This window comes from Stigmatopora nigra, chromosome 17 (assembly GCF_051989575.1).
Source record: "Stigmatopora nigra isolate UIUO_SnigA chromosome 17, RoL_Snig_1.1, whole genome shotgun sequence".
Taxonomy (NCBI): Eukaryota; Metazoa; Chordata; class Actinopteri; order Syngnathiformes; family Syngnathidae; genus Stigmatopora; species Stigmatopora nigra.
In genome coordinates, this window is record NC_135524.1 from 2,072,421 (window position 1) to 2,087,013 (window position 14,593).

General features: G+C 42.2%; 1 protein-coding gene across 1 annotated transcript; it reads left to right on the plus strand.

The window, feature by feature from the left end:
- Nucleotides 1-10: 10 nt before the first annotated feature.
- Nucleotides 11-14,592, plus strand: nup188 (nucleoporin 188). Its single transcript, XM_077738087.1, has 43 exons — nt 11-103; nt 502-556; nt 830-903; nt 978-1,062; nt 1,152-1,232; nt 1,307-1,351; nt 1,472-1,564; nt 1,635-1,754; nt 1,831-2,042; nt 2,134-2,248; nt 2,386-2,586; nt 2,676-2,756; nt 2,821-2,913; nt 2,978-3,097; nt 3,264-3,390; nt 3,455-3,613; nt 3,767-3,893; nt 4,063-4,150; nt 4,225-4,301; nt 4,406-4,520; nt 4,632-4,752; nt 4,810-4,879; nt 4,961-5,086; nt 5,149-5,389; nt 5,484-5,690; nt 5,763-5,932; nt 6,015-6,084; nt 6,160-6,227; nt 6,304-6,502; nt 6,574-6,651; nt 6,723-6,808; nt 6,946-7,091; nt 7,156-7,343; nt 12,425-12,625; nt 12,762-12,854; nt 12,921-13,073; nt 13,163-13,300; nt 13,382-13,456; nt 13,541-13,735; nt 13,805-13,936; nt 14,005-14,075; nt 14,146-14,275; nt 14,334-14,592. The coding sequence occupies exons 1-43, from the start codon at nt 78-80 to the stop codon at nt 14,487-14,489; spliced, it is 5,208 nt and encodes a 1,735-aa protein (XP_077594213.1). The 5' UTR covers nt 11-77; the 3' UTR covers nt 14,490-14,592.
- Nucleotide 14,593: the final 1 nt, after the last annotated feature.

Genomic DNA, 14,593 nt, shown 5'->3' on the forward strand with positions numbered 1-14,593 from the left:
TCGAATACTACGACGAGTAAGTAAAACATGGATGTGACGTCGTAATGTGCTAGCCAATCGTAAACTCGGCATCAAAGATGGCGGAATCGGCGTTGAGTTTCAGGTATGCAATAGCTGCAAACTTAAACAAACTCTCCCCGCTTTCTTTGCGATATTATAATATTTTGCAAATAACGAAGAATCGTTTGCAATAACAACTAGCTCACCAAGCACCCTGTTGATGATATGTTTACCTCTACACTGTCATTTTTCTGTTATCTCAGCGCCAAGCTAACTAGCTTAGCATCAATACTAACATTTGAATTGTTTGGCCACCACGAGTTTATTAAGGTGATGAACATTAAGAAAAACATTAGTACTAACCATTAGAGGACTGCGTGACCTCCATTAACGTCGAGTGCTTAACACTAATTTCAATTGATCTCTTTATAAAACCATTTATATATATTTAAAGCTTTGACTGGCGTTATATACACGTGCTTTCTCTTATTCATTTTTTAGGAGCTGTCGAGAATTATGGATTATTCTCCTGGGACGTTCCGCGCTGAGAGAACCCGTATGTATTTAGTGCCGAGTGTCCTGTAAACAATTATGTTTCATGTTCCCATTAACGGCAATAGACGTCCTGTCTCTTATGACTGCGATTTGCTCGTCTTCCGTCTGTTTATATGTCAATGTCATTTTTTAAGTTTGTTCTACCCTCACTAGATGTTTTTGAGATTTACTTCCCTCTATGAATACTTTAGGACCGTGGTGAAAGAGTTAAGATGATAACACTTTTTAAATAGATGTAGTTTTAACTGTTGAGTTTACATGATATTCCCTAAAGACTCAGATCGAATCGGAGTTGGAATTGCATTGGGACCGACTGAATCAAGGACTGAGCTACTACAAACCACCCAGGTAGGTTGTCACAGAGTTTTTAAATTTTTTTCAGAACCTCCTCAGAGAAAATAACGTTGATTTTACTTGTTTAGTGCTTCCTCAGCCAGCAAAGTGAAAGAGAAGAAAGATGTAGCCCAGCCTCTTAAAGATTTTGGTCTGAGGCTCAGTAAACTCCTGGTGAGATTATTTTTATTTATTTTTTTAATGAAAACCTTACCCTTGTCAGTCTTGATTGGACGTGACTGACCTGTCGTGATGTTTGGCAGGGATTGGATGAGCTGCAGAGTGTGCAGCTTTTGCAGTGTTACTTACAAGAAGACTACAGAGAAACCAGAGATTCTTTAAAGGTAAGCCAATGCTGTAAATTAAATAAAAACTTGAGTCATTTTTGCTTATTTAATTTTTTTTTTTGTCTGTACAGATTGTTCTCAAAGATGAGCGACAAAGTCAAGCATTGCTTCTCAAGGTAGGAAAACATACTCCATCAGGTTCAGGTCAGGGTAAAACTGAAATGTCAAAAAATTGTGTTTAGGTTTCAGTACAAAAAAACTAAGTCCACACAAGTCTGGGGTCTGTCTTTCCACAGGTTGCGGATTATTACTACGAGGAGCGAATGTGTCTCCTCCGCTGCGTGCTCCTCTTGCTGACATACTTCCAAGATGACCGCCATCCTTACAGGGTTTGAAGCCAAGCCATTATGTCTATAAAAGTGTTGGTTTTAAGTCTCAGTTTTGCTTCTCTTTGGTTAGGCTGAGTATTCCAATTGCGTCAACAAGCTGGAGAAAGATCTAGTGAGCAACTACCAGGACCAGTTCCAGAGCCTCTTCCAAGCCGAGGCGCCCACATGGGAAACGCACGGGAACCTCATGGTGATCACCGACCACACATTCGTCACAAACTGAGACGAAAAGATGGCATTTCAACTATTTTGTGGCTTGTTTTCAGACGGAGCGGCAGGTCTCGCGCTGGTACTTGCAGTGCCTTCGGGAACAGTCGCTGCTGCTTGAGATCGTGTTCCTGTACTACGCCTACTTTGAGATGACCCCAGCTGACTTGCTGGCCTTCACCAAGATGTTCAAGGAGCAGGGCTTCGGTCTACGGCAGACCAACAGACACCTGGTGGACAGGAGTATGGACGTGCTGGTGGATCGAATTGGGTCAGAAGATATATTATTATTTTTTGTTCCCCGTTGATGGCGTTGGCTTTAGTTTTGTATTAAAGTCTCTTTGTCCTTGATCCAATGGCAGATATTTTAGCGCTCTCATCCTGGTGGAAGGCATGGACGTGGACTTCCTTCACAAATGTGCACTGGAGGACTGCACGGAGCAGCATCAGTTCTCCAGCGTTCCAGATATTGTCAAGGTTTGACTACTGTTGTCCTTACAGGGCAGTGTTTCCTCCTAAATCAATTCAACTAAATACAGCACTTTAAAAAGTCCACTCTAATTGAATGAACCATGAAAACACAAACATTCTTCTCTGCTCTTCTTACCTCTCAGGAAATGGACCAGCTTCTCTTGACCTTCGGGGACATCCCCCATCACGGTCCAGTTCTGTTGGCCTGGGTCCTGTTGCGCCACACGCTCAGACCGGACGAATCCAACCCCGTGGTCCGCAGGATCGGCAACGTCGCCTTGCAACTGGAGGTCTTCAAGTATCTGGCCGCCATGTTGAAGGGTCTGGGAGTCACCGGAAATAATGTAAAGTTTGTCAACTTTCTTTTGGTGTGATTTTATTTACCGTATATATGTGAAAATACTGTTTATTTTTTATCCTTTCTGGGTCGTAGTGCACAGCCAGCACGGCCAAAATGTGCGTCTACGGCCTCCTGTCCTTTGTCATCACATCGTTCGAAGAGGAGAGCCTGCAGGTAGCTCTCGATATTGATTTTTGACATTGCCTATGCTGTAAAATGTTTTGTTTTTTACTTCCAGACTGGCAGCACAGGCTCACAGAGCCCTCACCTGATCGACGCCGCCTGCGAAGTCCTCTCTGCGCCCAGTTTGGCCGACGTCTTCTGGGAAATGGTGTGCCCCGCCCGACCCGGCTTTTGAGAGGTTAGTCATCATTTTAACACTTTTGCCGTCACAGAAACCCGACATGGGTCTGGGAATGATCCTGGACGGCGCCGTGGGGATGTTCCCTCACAAGATGGCGCCGCTTTTGCAGCTCCTCACCGCGTTGGTGTCCAACAAGTCCACCGCCAAGAAGGTGACATGCTCGCAACCTTTTATTTTTCAGTCAATAGGACCGTAAAAAGATGAGAAATTTTCCACTACCGTATTTTCTGGACTATAAACTGCTCTATTTATGTGGCAAAAAAATGATGACATCTAGTTTCAAGTAAAGAGTCCCTAAAAATTATTTTGTTGGCCAGGTATACAACTTTTTAGATAAAATGTCCTTCTACACGCAAGCCTACAAACACAAACCCAACGACATCCTGGCCAAAGAAGACGAAACCTTGTGGAGGAGACAGACTCCCAAACTTCTCTACCCGCTAGGTGGGTGGACATTTTTGTTTCTCCATTTCCATCCAAGACGGTCCAATCAATCTTCCCTTTGCAGGCACAGGCCAGACCAACCTATGGATGCCGCAAGGGATTCTGGGCCAGGTGGTGATTGGCGGCGAGCAGGGCTACGTGGTGCGATGGGACTACTCGTACAGTTCGTGGACGCTGTTCACGTGCGAAGTGGAGATGCTGCTGCACGTCGTCTCCACCGCAGGTAGGCTTTTATAAGCCGCAACCTTGATTTTGAGTTACAAATATGGCTTATATGTGAGAAAATATGGTAAGTCGTTTTTTTCACCAAATACCCTTTGAGTGAATTTTTGGGGATGACTACTTTTACTTAAATTTTTGATTCTACCTCGGCAAGACGTCATGGCGCAAAGCGCACGTGTCAAGCCTCTCCTGGACTTGGTCCACAAGATTATCAGCACTGATTGGACGCTGTCAGACTGCCTTTTGCCGCTCACTTCACGCATCTACATGTTGCTGCAAAGGTAAACTTCAACAGAATCTTAATGAAATCATTCTAGGCGAACAAGTAAATACTATGAAGAAAAAAACCTAAACATTTAAGAAAGCTACTGGTTTCCACCAAACTGTATTTTCACTTTTTGCTTCTAAATTGATAACCTATCCTAACTTGAAATTTTCTTGGTCTTTCAGGTTAACGTCGGTCATCAACCCGCCAGTGGACGTGATCGCCTCGTGTGTCAACTGTCTCTCGGTGTTGGCCGCCAGGATGCCCGGAAAGGTGCTAGCTAGCGCGTGGCCTCCGAGTACTCTCCTCACCCTTTTCATTTTATTAAAGTATTTTTTCCTCCCCAGGTTTGGTCCGGTTTACAGCGCACAGGTTTCCTCCCTTACAGCTCCAATCCAGTGAACAACTTGGCCCAGTGTCTCAGGTGTGTACCACATGGATCAAACTAATCCATAAATATGTTTAAAATGGAGACAGTGAAGATTGCATAAAATAAATCAAAAACATATTTTTCCCGTTTCTTTTTAGTGCGGAAGGCATGAAAGCGGGCAACTACGGCAACCTGCTGGTCCAGATCGAACAGCCCAGAGGGGAGTATGCCGTCACCACGGCTTTCCTCAAGCTGGTCACCACTTTGGTTAAGGTGAATTATTTGTTTTCTTGTGGAAGAGATGGCATCCATGTTGCATTTTAGCATGATATAAAGAGTATACAGGGGTGGCAAGCTCCGCCAAAGTCTAAAAAATTCCATCAGGGTCAACTGGGCAGCACTCAGAACAAAGGTCTGATCCCCTGCGTGCTGCTGGTGCTGAAGGAGATGCTGCCCACCTACCACAAGTGGCGCTACAACACTTACGGCGCCCGAGAGAGGATCGGTGAGCCTCCTACCTTGGCTGTGTTCGTCCATATTAAAAAAACAGTGTTTTCTTCAGGCTGCCTTATTTTGGAGCTCATCCACGCCATCCTCAATTTGAGTCCTGAGTTTGAGGAGCCCCAAAACAGGTACAGATTGACGCTAACCAATTAAATGTGTAAAAAAAGGGTCAGATTTCTGAATATTTGTTTTTTATTGTTGCTTTTCAGCAATCCTACTCTGCAGTCACTTTGCATCTACAGCCTGGCCAACTCCGAAGCCGGGCAGGCCGTGGTCAACATCATGGGAGTGGGGGTGGACAAGATTGACATGGTCATGTCCGCACAACCCAGCAGGTAGGGTCACCCTCTCCCGTTTCCCCCCTCAAAAAAAATAACAACTTCTTCTCTCTGCTCAGTTGCGGCTCGGAAGGTCCGGGCCAAGTCCTAACCCAGATGATCAAGCTGGCGCTGTCGGTTACCAACAACGCCATCCGCCTCAAGGTACCCTCCGACGCCGCCTCGCCTCTGGAGCGGGCCCTGACGCAACATGGCGGCCACGGCGCCAATCTAGTGGCCGTGCTGGCTAAGTACATCTACCACAAACACGACCCGGCGCTCCCCAGACTCGCCATTCAGCTCCTCAAACGCCTAGCCTCTGTAAGTAAACATTTATCTAGTTTTCTTCTAAAAAAAATGGCATCTATAGGCACACATTTATGTTATGTAAGTGATGTCGCTTTTGATTGAAAAGGTGGCGCCCATGTCCGTGTACGCCTGCCTGGGCAGCGACGCCCCCGCCATCCGCGACGCCTTCCTCACGCGCCTCCAGAGCAAAACGGAGGACATGAGGATCAAAGTGATGATTCTGGAGTTCCTGGCAGTCGCCGTGGAAACGCAGCCGGGCCTCATCGAACTCTTCCTCAACTTGGAAGCCAAGGACGCCAACGAGGGCTCCAAGGTCAGCGGGCTCTCATTTTTTGTCAAAATGGACGGTAAGATCACCACTTTTTTTTCCCTTCCTTTTCCGCAGGAGTTCTTGGTGGGGGAGTGGAGCTGCCTGCACGGGGTGCTGGAGCTGATTGACTCCAAGCAGCAGGGCAAGTACTGGTGCCCTCCGCTACTCCACCGCGCCGCCACGGCCTTCTTGCTGGCGCTGTGGCAAGACCGAAGGGACAGCGCCATCTCCGTCTTACGAACGCAGTAAATAGACGCCAAACTTGGTGGTAGGGGTGCCCGAGTAAGTGCCTGATAGTATTTCATCTATTTTAATTTTTTTTAACAGGGAAAAGTTTTGGGAGAACCTGACTACTCCGCTCTTTGGGACGTTGGCACTACCTTCAGACATCACCGAGGTAGTAGCCATTTTGAACGGTCAACGGTAGACTTATGAATTATTAGACTAATTCTTCTTCTTCTTTTTCCCGCAGCCTTGCGTCCTGGAAACGTGCGCCTTTGTCATGAAAATTGTTGGACTGGAAATCTTCTACGTGCACGGGTAAGAGAACCAAATGGAGTCGACCATAATGTGACCCCTGGAATATTTGTCAACTTTTTTTTGCCGTCCACGGCAGCGGCTCGCTGGAACCGTCTCTCCAAGACTGTCTGCGGAGGTTCGGCGCCGCACGGCGATACGAGTTCTGGTCTCAGTACGTCAAGTCGCTGGCGTGCCACGTGGCCACCATGGAGGACGAGGGGACGGGTTTCTTCCCGCAGCCGACACACTTGTTGATCTTGGCCTGGCGGATGCTGGTCATCCTGGCCACCGCTCACGTGAGTCCTCCTCGCAAAAATCCTGAGCCACGCCGTAAAGTGGCTGAGTTTTTCCTCTGTTGGCTTTTCAGGCCGACGTGATGCAGCTGACGGACGAGCAGACCAAACAGAAGCTCTTCATGGACGCCCTGGACGCCACCAAAGCCGCCGTGAGTTTGGGATCCTTGCCGCCATGGACCAGGACAAACCAAAATGGCGTGCCCTGTTTCTTGTCTTTCAGCTGACCCGACCGGCTTCCGCGGCGTGTCTCCGGTTGGGCTCCACCACGGCCACCTTGCTTCTCGTTCTGCTTAAGCAGTGGAAAAGGTAGTAGTATCGCTGAAATGTACTGGAAAATCGGTCATTTGAATTATTTTTAAGGCCGTTTTTTTATGAAATGAATCGCACTTTTTCAATCACGTTTGGTTCCTTTTTAATGTATTTATTTTCTCTTCCCCAACCAGCGTGGTGGCGAGCGCTCCGGACATCCTGTCGCCGCTCTCGCTGATGCTGGAGAGCGTCCTGCAAGCCGAGCCGCACGCCATCCAGAGGACCAAAGCCAAAATCCTGTCGGCGCTCATTTCCGCGCTGCAGATCCAAGGATTGAACAGTAAATCGGAAGCGAGTCGGCGGCTTCCACCACCGAGGGTGACGTCAAAATGTGATGTGCGCAGGTGGCGAGATCTCCCAGCTTCCCCAACTGCTGGCGGCGGTGTGCGAGACGGCCAAAGACCAAGCGCTGGCGCTGATGGACGGCGCCCGACACACCCGTCGTCCCGTCCATTCGACGGAGGAGGAGGACGACGACGAGAGCATGGAAACCGACTTTCCTCACGGACTTCAGAAGGACGAGCGAGATGGGGTCAGTCTGGACGTTTTGGTGTTTTTTTTTTTTTACTTAATTTTGTGTATTTTAACACAGGACGCCCCTAAAAATCTAAAATATAATATTGAGTAGTAAGCCATTTAAAAAAAAAAGACCAGTAAGGCGTTTTTCTCTTTAAAAAACGACATAGTATAGTGAGGCTTTTTTATTGAAAAAAACGACATAGTATAGTAAGGCTTTTTTATTCAAAAAAACGACATAGTATAGTAAGGCTTTTTTCTTCCAAAAAACGACATAGTATAGTAAGGCTTTTTTCTTCCAAAAAACGACATAGTATAGTAAGGCTTTTTTCTTCCAAAAAACGACATAGTATAGTAAGGCTTTTTTATTCAAAAAAACGACATAGTATAGTAAGGCTTTTTTATTCAAAAAAACGACATAGTATAGTAAGGCTTTTTTATTCAAAAAAACGACATAGTATAGTAAGGCTTTTTTATTCAAAAAAACGACATAGTATAGTAAGGCTTTTTTCTTCCAAAAAACGACATAGTATAGTAAGGCTTTTTTATTGAAAAAAACGACATAGTATAGTAAGGCTTTTTTATTGAAAAAAACGACATAGTATAGTAAGGCTTTTTTATTCAAAAAAAATGACATAGTATAGTAAGGCTTTTTTCTTCCAAAAAACGACATAGTATAGTAAGGCTTTTTTATTCAAAAAAACGACATAGTATAGTAAGGCTTTTTTCTTCCAAAAAAACGACATAGTATAGTGAGGCTTTTTTATTGAAAAAAACGACATAGTATAGTAAGGCTTTTTTATTCAAAAAAACGACATAGTATAGTAAGGCTTTTTTATTCCAAAAAACGACATAGTATAGTAAGGCTTTTTTCTTCCAAAAAACGACATAGTATAGTAAGGCTTTTTTATTGAAAAAAACGACATAGTATAGTAAGGCTTTTTTATTGAAAAAAACGACATAGTATAGTAAGGCTTTTTTATTCAAAAAAACGACATAGTATAGTAAGGCTTTTTTCTTCCAAAAAACAACATAGTATAGTAAGGCTTTTTTCTTCCAAAAAACGACATAGTATAGTAAGGCTTTTTTATTCAAAAAAAACGACATAGTATAGTAAGGCTTTTTTCTTCCAAAAAACGACATAGTATAGTAAGGCTTTTTTCTTCCAAAAAACGACATAGTATAGTAAGGCTTTTTTCTTCCAAAAAACGACATAGTATAGTAAGGCTTTTTTCTTCCAAAAAACGACATAGTATAGTAAGGCTTTTTTCTTCCAAAAAACGACATAGTATAGTAAGGCTTTTTTCTTCCAAAAAACGACATAGTATAGTAAGGCTTTTTTCTTCCAAAAAACGACATAGTATAGTAAGGCTTTTTTCTCGAAAAAAACGACATAGTATAGTAAGGCTTTTTTCTCGAAAAAAACGACACAGTATAGTAAGGCTTTTTTCTCCAAAAAACGACATAGTATAGTAAGGCCTTTTTCTCGAAAAAAACGACATAGTATAGTAAGGCTTTTTTCTCGAAAAAAACGACATAGTATAGTAAGGCTTTTTTCTTGAAAAAAAAGACATAGTATAGTAAGGCCTTTTTCTCGAAAAAAACGACATAGTATAGTAAGGCTTTTTTCTCGAAAAAAACGACATAGTATAGTAAGGCTTTTTTTTCTTTAAAAAAACGACATAGTATAGTAAGGCTTTTTTCTTGAAAAAAACGACATAGTATAGTAAGGCTTTTTTATCGAAAAAAACGACATAGTATAGTAAGGCTTTTTTCTTGAAAAAAACGACATAGTATAGTAAGGCTTTTTTCTAGAAAAAAACGACATAGTATAGTAAGGCTTTTTTCTCGAAAAAAACGACACAGTATAGTAAGGCTTTTTTCTCCAAAAAAACGACATAGTATAGTAAGGCCTTTTTCTCGAAAAAAACGACATAGTATAGTAAGGCTTTTTTCTCGAAAAAAACGACATAGTATAGTAAGGCTTTTTTCTTGAAAAAAAAGACAGTATAGTAAGGCCTTTTTCTCGAAAAAAACGACATAGTATAGTAAGGCTTTTTTCTCGAAAAAAACGACATAGTATAGTAAGGCTTTTTTTTCTTTAAAAAAACGACATAGTATAGTAAGGCTTTTTTCTTGAAAAAAACGACATAGTATAGTAAGGCTTTTTTCTAGAAAAAAACGACATAGTATAGTAAGGCTTTTTTCTCGAAAAAAACGACACAGTATAGTAAGGCTTTTTTCTCCAAAAAAACGACATAGTATAGTAAGGCCTTTTTCTCGAAAAAAACGACATAGTATAGTAAGGCTTTTTTCTCGAAAAAAACGACATAGTATAGTAAGGCTTTTTTCTCGAAAAAAAAGACATAGTATAGTAAGGCTTTTTTCTTGAAAAAAAACGACATATTATAGTAAGGCTTTTTTCTTGAAAAAAACGACATAGTATAGTAAGGCTTTTTTCTAGAAAAAAACGACATAGTATAGTAAGGCTTTTTTCTTGAAAAAAACGACATATAGTAAGGGTTTTTTCTTGAAAAAAACGACATAGTATAGTAAGGCTTTTTTTCTCGAAAAAAACGACATAGTATAGTAAGGCTTTTTTTCTTGAAAAAAACGACATAGTATAGTAAGGCTTTTTTCTCGAAAAAAACGACATAGTATAGTAAGGCTTTTTTCTCGAAAAAAACGACATAGTATAGTAAGGCTTTTTTCTCGAAAAAAACGACATACTATAGTATGGCTTTTTTCTTGGAAAAAACGACATAGTATAGTAAGGCTTTTTTCTCGAAAAAAACGACATAGTATAGTAAGGCTTTTTTCTCGAAAAAAACGACATAGTATAGTAAGGCTTTTTTCTCGAAAAAAACGACATAGTATAGTAAGGCTTTTTTCTTGAAAAAAACGACATACTATAGTATGGCTTTTTTCTTGGAAAAAACGACATAGTATAGTAAGGCTTTTTTCTCGAAAAAAACGACATAGTATAGTAAGGCTTTTTTCTCGAAAAAAACGACATAGTATAGTAAGGCTTTTTTCTCGAAAAAACGACATAGTATAGTATGGCTTTTTTCTTGGAAAAAATGACATAGTATAGTAAGGCTTTTTTCTTCCAAAAAACGACATAGTATAGTAAGGCTTTTTTCTCGAAAAAAACGACATAGTATAGTAAGGCTTTTTTCTCGAAAAAAACGACATAGTATAGTTAGGCTTTTTTCTCGAAAAAAACGACATAGTATAGTAAGGCTTTTTTCTCGAAAAAAACGACATAGTATAGTAAGGCCTTTTTCTCGAAAAAAACGACATAGTATAGTAAGGCTTTTTTCTCGAAAAAAACGACATAGTATAGTAAGGCTTTTTTCTCGAAAAAAAAGACATAGTATAGTAAGGCTTTTTTCTCGAAAAAAACGACATAGTATAGTAAGGCTTTTTTCTTGAAAAAAACGACATAGTATAGTAAGGCTTTTTTCTCGAAAAAAACGACATAGTATAGTAAGGCTTTTTTCTCGAAAAAAACGACATAGTATAGTAAGGCTTTTTTCTTGAAAAAAACGACATACTATAGTATGGCTTTTTTCTTGGAAAAAACGACATAGTATAGTAAGGCTTTTTTCTCGAAAAAACGACATAGTATAGTATGGCTTTTTTCTTGGAAAAAATGACATAGTATAGTAAGGCTTTTTTCTTCCAAAAAACGACATAGTATAGTAAGGCTTTTTTCTCGAAAAAAACGACATAGTATAGTAAGGCTTTTTTCTTCCAAAAAACGACATAGTATAGTAAGGCTTTTTTCTTGAAAAAAACGACATAGTATAGTAAGGCTTTTTTCTAGAAAAAAACGACATAGTATAGTAAGGCTTTTTTCTCGAAAAAAACGACACAGTATAGTAAGGCTTTTTTCTCGAAAAAAACGACATAGTATAGTAAGGCCTTTTTCTCCAAAAAAACGACATAGTATAGTAAGGCTTTTTTCTCGAAAAAAAACGACATAGTATAGTAAGGCTTTTTTCTTGAAAAAAAACGACATATTATAGTAAGGCTTTTTTCTTGAAAAAAACGACATAGTATAGTAAGGCTTTTTTCTTGAAAAAAACGACATAGTATAGTAAGGCTTTTTTCTTAAAAAAAACGACATAGTATAGTAAGGCTTTTTTCTTGAAAAAAACGACATAGTATAGTAAGGCTTTTTTCTTGAAAAAAACGACATACTATAGTATGGCTTTTTTATTGGAAAAAACGACATAGTATAGTAAGGCTTTTTTCTCGAAAAAAACGACATAGTATAGTAAGGCTTTTTTCTTGAAAAAAACGACATACTATAGTATGGCTTTTTTCTTGGAAAAAACGACATAGTATAGTAAGGCTTTTTTCTCGAAAAAAACGACATAGTATAGTAAGGCTTTTTTCTCGAAAAAAACGACATAGTATAGTAAGGCTTTTTTCTCGAAAAAAACGACATAGTATAGTAAGGCTTTTTTCTCGAAAAAAACGACATAGTATAGTTAGGCTTTTTTCTCGAAAAAAACGACATAGTATAGTAAGGCTTTTTTCTCGGAAAAAACGACATAGTATATTAAGGCTTTTTTCTCGAAAAAAACAACATAGTATAGTAAGGCTTTTTTCTCGAAAAAAACGACATAGTATAGTAAGGCTTTTTTCTCGAAAAAAACGACATAGTATAGTAAGGCTTTTTTCTTAAAAAAAAACGACATAGTATAGTAAGGCTTTTTTCTCGAAAAAAACGACATAGTATAGTAAGGCTTTTTTCTCAAAAAAAACGACATAGTATAGTAAGGCTTTTTTCTCGAAAAAAACGACATAGTATAGTTAGGCTTTTTTCTCGAAAAAAACGACATAGTATAGTAAGGCTTTTTTCTCGGAAAAAACGACATAGTATATTAAGGCTTTTTTCTCGAAAAAAACGACATAGTATAGTAAGGCTTTTTTCTCGAAAAAAACGACATAGTATAGTAAGGCTTTTTTCTTAAAAAAAAACGACATAGTATAGTAAGGCTTTTTTCTCGAAAAAAACGACATACTATAGTATGGCTTTTTTCTCGAAAAAAACGACTTTGTCGATTTTGTCCATCTGTTTTTCAGGTGAGTGTTTTGGCTCTGCACCTGGCCAAAGAGCTTTGCCTCAGCGACGAGGATGGCGAGCACTGGACCACCGCCATGAGGAAAGTCCCCGTTCTCCCGTCGGTGCTGGGTGCCGTGGAGTTCAGCCTGCGCTCCAAGCAGAACCTCTACTTCACGGAGGCGGCGCTCCACTTGCTGCTGACGTTGGCGCGTTCGCCACAGGTCCACTTCCACTCTTCCTAGGATGAAGGAGTCTTTCGGCGACAAAAAACACCCACACATTTTCCTGTTTAAAAGCATTTTATTTCATTGACAGAGAAAGTCAACGTGCAAATGTTCTCTCTGTGGGCGCCGTTAGGGAGCGGCGGCCGTCGCCGGCGCTGGTGCCATCCAGACCATCTGCCTCCCTCTGCTCGGCGTTTACGAATCACCCAACAACGGCACTTCTCAGGTTGGTACTCGGTCGTGACGGTGTGTGACTTGCCTTCTGACCATCTGTCCTTTTTTCCTCTGGCAGAATTTGAGCCGCAAGGCCCAAGATGGCGCCTGCTGGCCTGGCGTCTACCGTCTGTGCGTGTCCTTGATGGAGAGTCTGCTCAAGACACTGCGATTTCACTTCCTCCACGAAGCGTTGGACTTTGCCGGAGTTCATCGGGAACGCATCCTACAGGTAAGGCAAAACTCCATCTGTGAATACAATTTTTTTACTACTATCGTACTATAGTGCCTTATTTTTACTGACCTGTTGTCTGTGTTTAGTGCTTGAATGCTGTCAGCGCTGTGCAGAGTTTGGCATGTCTGGAGGAGGCAGAACAGACGGTGGGCTTCTTGCTACAGCTGTCCAACTTCTCTGCCCAGTGGAGGTTTCACCTGCCTGACTTGCTCCGGGATGTGCAGGTCAGTTTAGACTCGTGTGTTGGGGTTAAGTAGGGAAAACCTGGGGAAAAAGATGTAAAATGCGGTCATTTCTGCTCCCAGGTGAACCTGTGCTACCTGTGCCAGACGTGTACGTACCTCCTGCACAGCAAGAAGATGCTGCACCACTACCTCCAGGTATCGTTGGTGTCCACTTGTCGTTATCAGATGAGGTAAGTGTAGTCCAAACTGAATGCCGGACTCAAAGTGTTTCTTTTGCAGACGAAAAACGGCGAGTCGTCGTCCGCCAAGAGCCAGCACGCTCTCACGACGCCATCCACGGGAGGTAGTGAGTCGGATGAGGCAGAGCGCAAGGCGGCGATGAGTGTACGATGTGGACTGCTCAAGATCCTCAGCAAGACGTTGGCCTGCCTGCGCCAATTCACGCCGGACTGCTGCCAGATCATCTTGGATCAGGTAGGACTTTGGCAAGTTTGTCGTTCGTTGAAAGCGTCCGACATCCACGTTCGTTGTTTTTTCTTCCAGCGCATGGACCTTTCGTCGTACAGCACACTCTTCGCGCTGAGCTTCACGGCACCGGCCTTCGATCCCGATGCTTCCCCGTCTTTCGGCACTTTGCTGGCTGCTGTCAACGTGGCGCTCAGCACGTTGGCCGAGGTGAGTTGCGCTTCTGTCGGCACCCACACCGACGATTCCCAGGCAACATTTCCGTGGTTCGTTGGCAGACGGAGAAGAAAAAAGACGGTATCTCGCTCGGCGTGATGTTGGTGTCTTCGGAGGATGGGCAGGCGCTCAAGTGAGGACTGTTCACAAATGCTTCGTCAATTTGTCCAATGTTTCACCGTACGTGTCCCTTCTTTGGACAGGTCTTTGCTGATGTTCACCATGGAGAACTGCTTCTACATTCTGGTGTCTCAAGCCCTGCGATGTCTGAAAGATCCTGCCGTCCCGCCACGAGACAAACAGCGACTTAAGCAGGAACTCTGCTCAGAACTGGTGAGTCCTGGTTCGGTGTTTAGAACATACGAATGTACTTGCCTTCGTTCTTCCGCAGAGCACGCTCCTGTCCAGCCTGTCACGCCACTTTCGTCGTGGCTCGCCATCGTCTCCGGCTCAGGCACAAGCCAAGCCCCCCACGCCGGGCACCAAGGAGGGTCAGGAGCCCATCGTCCAGTTGGTTCAAGCCTTCGTGCGACTGGTCCAGAGATGAAAGCCTAGGACTCCTTTTCGAGCCGGTGCTCTGTTGATAACGTGACTGCCCGTTTGTGTTATTTGTTTTTATAACGCCAAACTTAATAAAGACAGGAATCAAAG

Excerpts from the sequence above, each read along its gene's own strand:
- nup188 (XM_077738087.1), top strand. The coding sequence starts at position 78 with ATGGCGGAATCGGCGTTGAGTTTCAG. Across the intron at positions 5,691-5,762 it reads ACGCCAACGAGGGCTCCAAG|GAGTTCTTGGTGGGGGAGTG; the intron begins GTCAGCGGGCTC and ends CCTTTTCCGCAG. Across the intron at positions 14,276-14,333 it reads AGGAACTCTGCTCAGAACTG|AGCACGCTCCTGTCCAGCCT; the intron begins GTGAGTCCTGGT and ends GTTCTTCCGCAG.